Source organism: Pollachius pollachius (genome assembly GCF_949987615.1).
Source record: "Pollachius pollachius genome assembly, chromosome: 4".
Lineage (NCBI taxonomy): Eukaryota > Metazoa > Chordata > Actinopteri > Gadiformes > Gadidae > Pollachius > Pollachius pollachius.
This window is the reverse complement of record NC_136937.1, coordinates 4,844,999-4,856,810: the sequence shown is the minus strand read 5'-3', so window position 1 is coordinate 4,856,810 and position 11,812 is coordinate 4,844,999. Positions and strand designations below refer to the sequence as shown.

The 11,812-nt window shown below is 44.9% G+C and overlaps 1 protein-coding gene across 11 annotated transcripts; it reads right to left on the bottom strand.

The window, feature by feature from the left end:
* Positions 1–2,490: 2,490 nt before the first annotated feature.
* On the bottom strand, positions 2,491–11,794 carry LOC307075375 (HMG box-containing protein 1-like). Of its 11 annotated transcripts, none has more exons than XM_079735956.1 (13): positions 11,753–11,794; positions 10,744–10,942; positions 10,406–10,502; positions 9,375–9,567; positions 8,970–9,132; positions 8,132–8,231; positions 7,736–7,833; positions 7,169–7,325; positions 6,926–7,070; positions 5,776–5,894; positions 5,174–5,354; positions 4,709–4,850; positions 2,491–4,101 (listed from the first exon to the last, which is right to left on the bottom strand). In XM_079735956.1, the coding sequence occupies exons 3-13, from the start codon at positions 10,488–10,490 to the stop codon at positions 4,084–4,086; spliced, it is 1,401 nt and encodes a 466-aa protein (XP_079592082.1). In that variant the 5' UTR covers positions 10,491–10,502; positions 10,744–10,942; positions 11,753–11,794; the 3' UTR covers positions 2,491–4,083. The 11 variants fall into 11 exon arrangements, with proteins under 11 accessions (XP_079592082.1, XP_079592078.1, XP_079592080.1 ...); XM_079735952.1 differs by having other exon boundaries at positions 10,406–10,499; XM_079735954.1 differs by having other exon boundaries at positions 5,174–5,351; positions 10,406–10,499.
* Between the last annotated feature and the right edge of the window lie 18 nt (positions 11,795–11,812).

The following is an 11,812-nucleotide window of genomic DNA, read 5'->3' as shown; positions in this document are numbered from 1 at the left end:
TGGAGTAGAGCGTGGAGTCCCTGATGTAGAGCCTGGAGGCCCTGATGTAGAGCCTGGAGTCCCTGATGTAGAGCCTGGAGTAGAGCCTGGAGTCCCTGATGTAGAGCCTGGAGTCCCTGATGTAGAGCCTAGAGTCCCTGATGTAGAGCCTGGAGTCCCTGATGTAGAGCCTGGAGCTCCTGATGTAGAGCCTGGAGTCCCTGATATAGACCCTGGATTACAGCCTGGAGTCCCTGATGTAGAGCCTGGAACCGTGGAGTCCCTGATGTAGAGCCTGGAGCCGTGGAGTCCCTGATGTTGAGCATGGAGTCCCTGATGTAGAGCCTGGAGTCCCTGATATCGAGCCTGGAGTACCTGATGTAGTTCCAGGCGGAGCTCCACTACTTATAGAGGAGGAGCGCTGATCATCAAACAGGTTAAAGCTGCTGTAGGTAAGAGTGGAGAGTTGGAAAGAGAGAGAGAACGGAAAAGAGCGGAAGAGTGAGGTTCTGTAAATACACACCCTCCCTCTCTGCTCCCTCCCTCCCTATAGATTTACGCCATTGAGGGATGTTGTGTTGCACACACCTGTGATTGACAGGCTAGATGAACTCACTGCGCCAATCATGGACGAGATGCCCTGATTGGTCAGAAATTAGCGGAAGTGGTCTAAAATGTAGGTCTCGTTCAGAGGCCGACAAAGTCAACGAGTACCGATATTCTCACCAAGCCTTTCAGTCACTAACAGCTGATGGTTGGCTTTTAAAAAAATATTCTAATAATATCACCTCTTAAGTCTTACCTACAGCACCTTTAACAAGTACGCACACACGCACAATCGCGGTACGCATGCTATGTCTGGGGACGATGCATGTTTAACACACATATAACAGGTACTATTAAACTAGGAATTATTTTGATTAAACTAAGCATTAGTTGAATAGCGTGTTCGACTTAGCAGCACAGTGAGCATCCTAAAGGCAATGAGCTGCTGGCTAGCATGGGGAGGCTAAACCACGCAGCTAAGTTACATTAGCCTTCAGGTGAACCATCGCTATCGTTGGTGGGAATTATTATTAATATTGTTATGCTTTTGACTGTTATGTTTGAGCAGTTTAGCTGCTCGGCCTACGCATAATAATATTAATAATACCAATACATAATAATAATAGTTAGAATATTAATAACGATGATAATAATACTAGATAGGGAACTAAAACAAAAAATAGTTTTAGCTTGAGTAACAATTATTGAAATAAGTGAACCAAAGATCAAGATTTAAAAAAAGTATTTTAAAGGGGTGTTACGACATCTATGCGAATACCTAGCGACCCTGCCGAGGTAGAACCCAGGGGGGTTCTGGGAAAGAGTCGGTTGCGTCAGACACAGCCCATTGTCCACTGTGCCTTCCCCATCCCACCTCCACACACCTCGAGTGGTTTGAAGTTCACGCAAGAAAACCTGCAGCTATAAGCCCACTAGATTATAGAGCTGCGATGTTTTGGCCGTCGACTGTTTCGCTGTAACTTTGTTATTTCTGTGATTTGATTTTTTCCGATGTTACGGCTAATGCATCTTTAAAAAAATAACCGTAGTGCTGAGCAAAAGCGTACAGATACGACTTAACGAGAAATCACCTGCAAACTGTGAATGAACGCTCTCGAAGCGTGTGATATTGAACTTATTGTCGTACACGACCGGGAAATAAATGAGTCGCCAAATGTTGTGGTCACTGAATTTATACTAAGCCATCGTTGTAAATAAGATAAGTTACGTGGACAGCCATGTTGCCATAGAGACAGCATTCCTCCCTGCAACCGGTTTAATCTAGGACCCGATTTCTCGGTCCGTCCGTTGTTTTACTGTTTTCGTCTGTGATTTTACAAACAAACTGTTTGTACGTTTTGTTGGAGAAATCCTATAGTTTTACGAGAATGCTTTTAAGAATGCTTTGTATTTACTGATCCTATGTTTCTATGTCTATTAAGCGGTACATTTTGGGTCAGAAAGCCTTTTTAACGATTCTGTGTGTGAAAGGAAGGTCCGATATAACATTTGTGTAAATAACCCTGGATCTATGGGGAGGCCAAACTTCTGTTTATATACTACTATATTTCTATTTTAATACGAAGATGATTTTTTAGTCATTTACAACGATATATATATAACTGTGTTTTATAATTTTAGCCTATCAAATATTGATTATATGACAATAAACAATTGAATTATCCTTTTTTTTTAATGTGTTTTGAACACAGGAGAACGTTAATGTGTGTCTTTCGTCAAACTTTGAACAGGCACGGTATGTTTATAGTGACCAACGGGAACAATATTTTAAGCAATTGAATAAAAAAAAAGTAATACAAAAAATATCTGTTTTTTCTTTTCTTCCAAGAAAGAAACCTTTAGCCAATAAGTGGGTCGTTTGGAGAGTTGTTTTAAAAATTACTATTATTTGCTCCACCTAACATTATTTGAAGTGTATAAAGAAAGACAATCAACGCTAGCGTACAAGTCTCATGCTTTTATTCATACTAGTCCATTGCATTGCTTTGTGTGTGCTGTTTACCTGTTCATAAGAGTACAATTCTAACTAAAACATAATTAACAACCACAACAGATTAAACAAATTTCAAGGCAGGAACACAAAAGAAAAAACTAAAAAGCCTTTTGCTACTTTTTTAAATAAGATATTTTTCTTACAATGTTTCTATTTATTTATTTAGGTACACAAGTTATAGAAGTCACACAAGATAATAAAGTGAATATAGTGCTTTGGAAAACAACAACTTGGGCTTGAAGGCCCACCTGTGGCAAAAGGTAACACTGGAGGAAAAAGGTCCTGACTTTGTCTGTTGGCCGTCATTCCCGACACCACCTCTAGGGGCAGCAGGATTTCATTTTTGTCCCCCAGGTCCAGTTTCTATATCTTTATCTCACGCTAGACAATACACTCTAATAATATGATGATTCCAGCCAATTATGAAGGTGACAATTATATAATTGCCATTAAACAAAGGAGTGTAGGGCATGGTAATTATTATCCTTACTCCTGGCTGATATTACGTTGTTTTATGTGCAGGTGGCAGATTATAAATAAAGTTATCCACTTACAATAATTAAGTTTGTCTCATCTTAGACATTTCTTTGCAAATGGCCGCCAAGTCCTTGAAGATATTAACGATACACGCATTGGATATTTTAGTTTAAGTAAATATATATATTATTACAACTTTTAGATCCGCAAAAAACAGTTCTCCATTTAATATCCCTCAATGCCATAACTGAAAAAAAGAGAAGGAAACTATAGCACCACAACTTTGGTATGATTCAAGCCATAGGTATTATTTCATCTAAAATCATGATCCTAATCTACAATACTAATCAAAGAACTTCTTTGAAAGTGTTCACCCGTATCACAACTTATTTAGTAAATCAACGTCACTCACTACAAAAGCTCGAAACTCAGACGCTCAGCCTTTTAATGATCAACGAGGGGCGACAGGGAAGGGAGTACTTGGAAGGCTGGTTCGTCGTTGTGATGGCTGGGTTATTGTGTTGGTCTGAACGTGTGTTCCTGAGGTCCATCCCTACACCGCCCCCCTGTGGCTGCTTAAGGAACTGCTCCTGGAAGCCCTGACCAGTCCCCGGTCGCGGTGGACGGGGGCAGTGTGTGGTTCTTTCAGCCCCCGCGTCACTAGACTCTAGGAGGGCAGAGACCCTGACAGGGTTTTGGGTGGAGAAAGGCTTTGGGTGGAGGAAGGCACGCGGTAGTTTAAAATACAATTAAAAAGATTCAAGCATAGTTAATAATAATAATTAAAGATATTCCTAAATATATATGTGTGTGTGTGCGTGTAGTATGTGTATTGTTTGTGTGCATATGTATGTGCGTGTGGGTGTGCATCCGACTGTATACGTGTGTGATTGTGTGGGTATATACTTGTGTGTGTGCATATTTATATATGCGTGTGTACATGTGTGTCTATGCTGTTGTGTGTGCATGTGTATACATGCTTGTGAGTGTGAGGGTGTGTGTATGATGGTGAGTGTGTGTCTCCTGAAGTCTGTCCTCTCCCAGTGGCTGTCTCTGTGGAGGGAGCCTCAGTTTCCTTGACAGCCCTGTGGAACACCAGGCGGGACAACAGGTTAAGGTTAAAGGTCACATTAACGTCCCAGTTGATTGGCCGTGTGTGTGTTTGTGTTGGCGTATGAGTACGTACGCAGGCTCGTGTCTGTCTGTCTGTCTGTCTGTCTGTCTGTCTCTGTGTGTGTGTGTGTGTGTGTGTGTGTGTTAGTGGGTTTGTCTCTATGTGTGTGTGTGTGTGTGTGTGTGCCTGCGTGTGTCTGTCTGTGTGTGTGTGTGTGCCTACGTGTGTGTGTCTGTGTGTGCCTGCGTGTGTGTGTCTGTCTGTGTGTGTGTGTGCCTACCTGTGTGTGCGTGTGTATGTGTCTATGTGGGAGTGTATGTGTGTTCGTGTGTGTGCCTGCCTGTGTGTGCGTGTGTGTGTGTGTGCATATGTGGGAGTGTGTGTGTCTGCCTGTGTGTGAGTGTGTGTGCGCGTGTGTGTGCGCGTGTGTGTGCCTGTCTGTCTGTCTGTCTGTCTGTCTGTCTGTCTGTCTGTCTGTCTGTCTGTCTGTCTGTCTGTCTGTCTGTCTGTCTGTCTGTCTGTCTGTCTGTCTGTCTGTCTGTCTGTCTGTCTGTCTGTCTGTGTGTGTGTGTCCTCACAGAGTTGGTCCTCCTGCGCTTCCAGCAGTCGGGGTCGAGGATCTTCTGCTGGTCTGCGAGGGCCTTGGCCTCCAGGGTGAACACCCTCCTCTCCTCCCCCCGCAGGCGCTTCCACCGCTCCCCCAGGAGCACGCTGATGGCTCTGCACACACACACACACACACACACACACACACACACACACACACACACACACACACGCACACACACGCGTATACACACATGCAGGCACAAACATACACGCACAAACATGGACATGCACACAGACACACAAACATGCGCGCATACACACACACAATCACGCATACACACACACACACACACACACACGTTAGCAGTCTTAGCAGGTTTACATGCCTATGCAAATTCTTTGCCAAAAGATCATTTAAAAGCAGGTTTTATATAAGGAGGAACAAGGATATAGTCTCACACACACGTCTCGACAACCCACACACATATACACACCTGTTGTCTTTCCCAGGGTGCATCTGTGTGTACTCCACCCTGAACTTCTTGGCGAACAGCATGAAGGCGTTCATTGGTCGCTTACACCTGGTGGCGTTCGCACTTCCTGGTTGACTGCTTGGCACGCTTACGATTGGCTGTTGGTGTTGCGAATGGGAGGTGCCGGGGCTCTGGGCATCTGCTGGGGTTTGTTTTTGAATGGGGGATGCATTGGGTTAATCCCCTGACCTTTGACCCTGCAGTATTAACACAGTATTATGTGAATACTGAATGTGTGCTGTATAAATATGGGAACTACTGTATAACTTTTGAACTACTGCAGAAAAGCACTTCCTATTTTGGGATTTTCTGTCATTGTTAAAACGTGGACAAAACAGATTGTTTTGTCTATTGTTTAAAAATGTAAAGTCAACAACAGGAGATTAATTGGAAATATGCAAATAGAAGATACAAAGAATAGTTGAATTAACAATTTCAGGATAGCTTAAACTCAAAAAGCTCCCGACAGTGATTTGAGTAACATCCAGTCATATTTTCAAGGCCGCTTTCGGCCTTGCTTTTGATTCACACCGTCAGAACCTCTGTGGGTCCTTTTGAGGTACCTGGCTGCTGCTCTCTGTCAGGGGACACAGCGCCCCCGCTGGACTGGGAGGTGCGGCGGCGCCGGGCCATGCTGCTCAGCACGTAGACGGCCGACGAGTCCAGCGGGGTGAAGTCATAACTGAGGGTGAAACAAAGCAAGAGCGATTAACGAGGGATCTCCAGTCGGTCGACTGACGCCTACAAGCTAATTCTTTTTTATTATGTTTTTACCTTTATTTAACCAGGGAGAAAAACGACACATTGCGATAGACATCTCTTTTACAAGGGAGCCCTGATAGAGTAATAGTATAATAATAATAGAGCGCTAACTCTTATCTTTTATAACTATATCTATTACATTACCTAATTGAATAACGAGTAAATGTCTGGAAAACCAACAACAAAACAAAGACGGAAGTCATTGTTGGGATTTTGTGAAGGTTAGTTTGTTCCTCTGGAAAAACGCCAACTTTTGCAAATAGTTTGGATTCTTGGCCCGTGGGTTAAACAGCACAGCTGAGACACAGCTGGTCCGCCTGGTAAAGGCTCACCACATCCTGGTAATCACACGCCCTGTTCTGCCTAGTAAAGGCTCACCACATCCTAGTAATCACACGCCTTTTTCTTACCTTTCACTCACAATATGCGTTTTAGGGAGTGAGATTGTAGTTTACGTGACGTGAAGAATTGTATTTTGTAAGCGTGTCTTCTACAGACTTTTAGTTTGTAAACGTGATGGGTCCTACAGACTTTTATTTTGTAAACACGATGGGTCCTACAGTCTTCAGCTTAACCTCTTAGGCTCCATCCTATTTTTAATTGTCTAATTTAACTAATTAATATGCTTGGTATTTGAGTTGTGCTTGGTGTGTGTAAAAATGACTTATATGTGCTTGCCGCAGAGTTTCTCATGTTTAATTTGATATGACTATTTCTACATAATAAGGGCAGTGTCGTACGCCTTTTGCTTCAAGAGTGATCACGGTTTTTCCAAATCTGGGGAACCTCGAGTTTAAGGGGTTAATAAACGTGTTGTGTCCTACAAACTTTTATTTTGTAATAGGTTGTGTCCTACAGACTTTTATTTTGTAACCACGCGTCCTACAGACATTTAATTTGTAAACACAACGTTTGCCTTCTGGCTGCTACAGTCTCGGCAGGGGGGCTGACCTCCTGAACGTGTTGAAGACCAGTGAGGCGTCCGTCCGCACGGCGTCCCGGTGTCCCGGAGGCAGACAGACGTCCCCCCGCTCCACCTCGTAGCACGGTATCCCATAATGCACCACGGTCAGGCTGGGGTAGAACGAGGACCACCCTGAGAGAGAGAGAGAACATATTGGCATTAAAGATGGGTGTGTGTTACACACACACACGCACACACACACACACACACACACGCACGCACGCACACACCTTTGTGTTTGACGTAGAATGGGTGGTCCAATGGACAGTGGGCTGTCAGGGGGGTGTGTCCGAATGCGCCGGGGTCAAAGGTCAGCTGCAGGACGGACTGGTCGGAGGAGATGACCTCAGAGTTCTGCGTTAGACGCAGACCGTCCGACCCGTACACCTACACAACACATGGTCAGCAGTATAACATTATCAAATACACACACCTACACAGCACACCGTCGTATCATATCATCAGTATTGCATCATTAACTACATACAGCCAAAGGACGCATGGTTATATCATATCATCAGTATTGCAGTATTGCAGAAGTAGTAGTGGTAGTAGTAAAACGTGGCAATACTAGTATGTAGTAGTAGTAGTAGTGGAAGTAGTAGTAATAGAGTAGTAGTAATGCTAGTAGTACTAGTAACATTATAAAAGATTTTCATCACTACAAGGTGTGTGTGTGTGTGTGTGTGTGTGTGTGTGTGTGTGTGTGTGTGTGTGTGTGTGTGTGTGTGTGTGTGTGTGTGTGTGTGTGTGTGTGTGTGTGTGTGTGTGTGTGACCTCCACCCTGAGCTGCTCACCTTCAGCGCGTCCCCCTTCTCCTCGTCCTCAGCAGAGATCAGGTCTTCCACGTCCTGCCAGCCCGCCCGGGCCCCGCTGTGGAACCGGACCCGGGTCCCTGACCACACAACACCCGTCACTACGGCGACCCCTCAGGGTATTTATACCGGGGGCTGCTTTTAAACCCCCCAGGACACACACGGCCCTTAAGATCACTGCTGCTCAAGTGCTGCGTACCACACCCAAGGCGTTTTGAAAGACTGAACACAACTTCATTGACATGACTAACAATTTAACTAGTAATAATAGTTTTGGTATAATCATCGTTTACAATAAAGTGGCACAAAATGTACCTGATTAGGGCCAACATGTGATTGTGGGCGGGGTTAATTTGATTTTCTTGGGGGTGCCTGTACCTTTAAGAAAACAGTGCCACGCGGTCGGAGGCCAGGAGTGGCTCCAGCCCATGTCCTCATCGTCGGACGGCGTGGAGCGGGTGGACACCTCGCTGCTTTTCTATGGAGGGACACACAAGACCTCGTAAACCACCAACACAGCTTCTCTATGGGGACACACAAGACCTCATAAACCACAAACACAGCTTCTCTATGGGGACACACAAGACCTCATAAAACACAAACACAGCTTCTCTATGGGGACACACAAGACCTCATAAACCACAAACACAGCTTCTCTATGGGGACGGGCAAGACCTCGTATACCAAAAAACACAGCTTCGCTATGGGGACATACAAGACCTCATAAACCACAGAGAGATCTTCTCTATGGGGGCAGACAAGAACTCATGAACCACAAACACAGCTTCTCTATGGGGACATACAAGACCTCATAAACCATAAACACAAACACGTGTGGGGACATTCTTTATCCTGCATTACCCCGCTATATAATCGACACCATTCAGCTTCACGATATTTGAAACCATTTAGCTTCAATCCCCCGTTGAATTTCGGTTGCATTTTGCTCCTTCAGACGCAACTGTTCTGATCGGTCTTCAGGCTCATATGTTGCTCTGAATAAAAGTTTCTGCTAAATGCCCTAAATGTAAATGTAAATAGAACATATCCACTACCTTCAATGTCACTGTCTCAAACAGAAGTAGTAGTGGTAGTAATCAAACGTGGTAATACTATTACATAGTAGTAGTAGTAGTAGTAATAGAGTAGTAGTAATGCTAGTAGTACTAGTAGCAGTAGTACTAGGTAGTAGTAGCAGTAGTGGTGTGTCTCTCACCCTGGTGCGCCTGCGGCCCCTTCCCCGGCCTGTAGGGGGGGCCGGGTGGCTGCTGGCCCGAGGAGAAGGAGAGGGAGGAGGAGTAGGAGGAGGAGGAGGAGGAGGAGGTCTGGCGTAGGAATGGAGGCCACAGCTGGTGCCGAAGACGCGGAGGGGAGACGGGCTGTGGGCGAGGAGACATGAGAGAAACAAGAGATATTGTGATGGTGTGTTCTAGAGTATGCTAACAGGGACTAGCACTGGTATTAGCATCCTAGCAGTTTGTGTGTCATTATGTGTGTGTGTCTATGTCATTGTGTGTGTGTGTGTGTGTGTGTGTGTGTGTGTGTGTGTGTGTGTGTGTGTGTGTGTGTATGTCAGTACGTGTGCGTGTGTGTGTCTGTGTGTGTGTGCGCGTCTCTGTACCGTGGGGGCCCCTGCAGCAGTGGACTCTGGGGTCCTGTGGCGATGTGCGCCAGCTGGGTCAGCCAGTGTGTGTCGGGGGGGCCGGAGTATGTCCTGTTCTCCCTCTCTAGGTGGGACACGCCCCCCTCCACCTGATAGGCCGGCGTCTCCGTCGGGCCCTCCGCCTGCACCTCCTGCAGGGCCGGGAGGTCGTCTGAAGGAGACACGACATCCAATGGATTACAAACTCGTGGAGAGCCGATGAACTACAAACATGGAGGATTAGACGGCCCCTCATAGATCTCATTATTCCCGAATCATAGATCCACCTGTAACATACTTGGGATTTCCTTTATGTTTTGAGGAGGGAATGTTCTCATGAACTGGTTTTGGGTAGTTTATGGTCATGGATTTGACTGACAGGTAAAGGTACCGCCTACTCCTGACGTAGAAGGTATGTTGTTTCGACTCCCTGCTGAAAGTTACTGGGTATGATTCCCCAGGGTCTTTGAGCAACATGCCTAACCCCTGCTCATAATCTAAATAATAGAAAGAAAATGATAAATGGTATTCCTAAATGTAAGTATTGTAATGATATTATAGACATCATTTTGGTAAGCAGCATTTTTATTATTATATGTGATAAAAGATTTGACAAGAATAGCACTGATAAAAAATATTGAACGACAATTGAATGTCGCTCAATTCGAGTTCAGTTCACCCTTTGTTACCCAGAGTTCAGTTCACCCTATGTTACCCAGAGTTTAGTTCACCCTATGTTACCCAGAGTTCGTTCACTCTATGTTACCCAGAGTTCAGTTCACCCTATGTTACCCAGAGTTCAGCTCACTCTATATTACCCAGAATCCAGTTCACCCTATATCACCCACAGAGTTCAGTTAACCCTACATGACCCAGAGTTCAGTTACCCCTTGATTACCTCCAGTTTAACATCCATCGTTCAGTTCACCCTATACAACCCTAAGGAAACCTGTAGATCTTCTTTCCAGTCGCACTATAACAAGCCTTCTCCCCTGCAGCTGTTTACATACCATACTCCATGTGGCTGTCACTGGTGGGAAGGAGGCGTTCCTCAGAGAGGAGCAGGCCGTCTGATTGGTTCCCGGCCGTGTCCATCTTCCTCTCCTGCTGTCCAGAGCAAATACCCCAAGAGGTGACTGGACTGGTAGAACATGATAAACGCAGACAGGGTAAACCCTAACCCTAAACCCACACAAGGCTGTAACACTCATGCTCACACCTTCCAGTCTTCAGAAACCATGAGGAAAGAAAAAATGCTAAAACCTTACAGATGTCAAAGTTAATGAAAATTATCTTTGTCAATGTAAATTATGTTTTTTTTTACCGGGTGTAGCAGATGCTAACTTACAGTAATAAACTCAGCCAATCACCAAACGGCCAGATCTCTGTTAACTGGCGATGAGAAAGAGCCTTTAGTCTAGTGTTTCCTCTGCACGGTCGATACCTGAAGAGTCCTGGTCTTCTGGCTCACCGGTTGCTTGGTTTGGCTTAACCGCCTCCCAGACCACCATGGGACAGGAACAATGTTTGATGCTCTCCTCCAGGTGCTGTCAGAGGCATTTGTGCAGGCCCACACATGCGAGCATACAAAATCACACACATGCACAGACACCAGAGAATAAACGTCACAGATCTGCACAGACAACCTGAAACATTTTGTGAGAGCAATTAATAAACACAAAATGTGTAACAGGTAATAACTGATTTATTGCCTTAACCAACTGATGGAATTCATACATTGGGTATTCACAGAATTTAGCAATCGTGTCATTTCGAGCTGCGCACGCAGCAGGCCGTGTTTATAAACTTTAATGTATTCGCGCATGCGCGATAGGAGTCCATTCATTCGACGCTTACAATCGAACGACAATTCTTTGGAAATAAGTGGTAAAAAAATCGAGTAAACACGTCCAGAAGCGAACGATACTTTCGAACGTAGTACGACGGTGTTGTACTTAAAAGGGATAACGATGACATTCGTCGGTTCTCGAACAACACCAATGTGAAAGTATAACAGTCAGGAAACAAAGCGATTAAACACGTCGACAATATCACGGTTACGTCAACGGTGGACGTCAACGTTCACCGTTCTGGCGTCGAAAACACCTATAAACGTTATTTCGTAATGAAACAAAACGAATTCTGTCCCAAGACGACAATACTGCGCGTCTTGCGTAAGCGGTTACAACCCAAAAGAACGTCAACAAAAACACGGACACAAACTTCGGACACTTCGCCCACCGTTTAACGAAGTAACACAAGCCGTCACTGAGGGTTCACGCCGTCCCTTTCACTCTGTCACACGTTAACGATTCATTGGAAAGATTTCAATGAACTTTTTCTCTCCCTCAACTTACCAAAACAATCGCCCCTCGACTACAGCATGGGGAAGGTCTGAATGTTTCTCCCTGAGCGAT

Coding starts and splice junctions, on each gene's coding strand:
- LOC307075375 (XM_079735956.1), bottom strand. CDS start 10,490: ATGGACACGGCCGGGAACCAATCAGACGGCCTGCTCCTCTCTGAGGAA. Junction 7,071..7,168: donor ATTCTACGTCAAACACAAAG/GTGTGTGCGTGC, acceptor TCTCTCTCTCAG/GGTGGTCCTCGTTCTACCCC. Junction 4,851..5,173: donor CACCCTGGGAAAGACAACAG/GTGTGTATATGT, acceptor GTGTGTGTGCAG/AGCCATCAGCGTGCTCCTGG.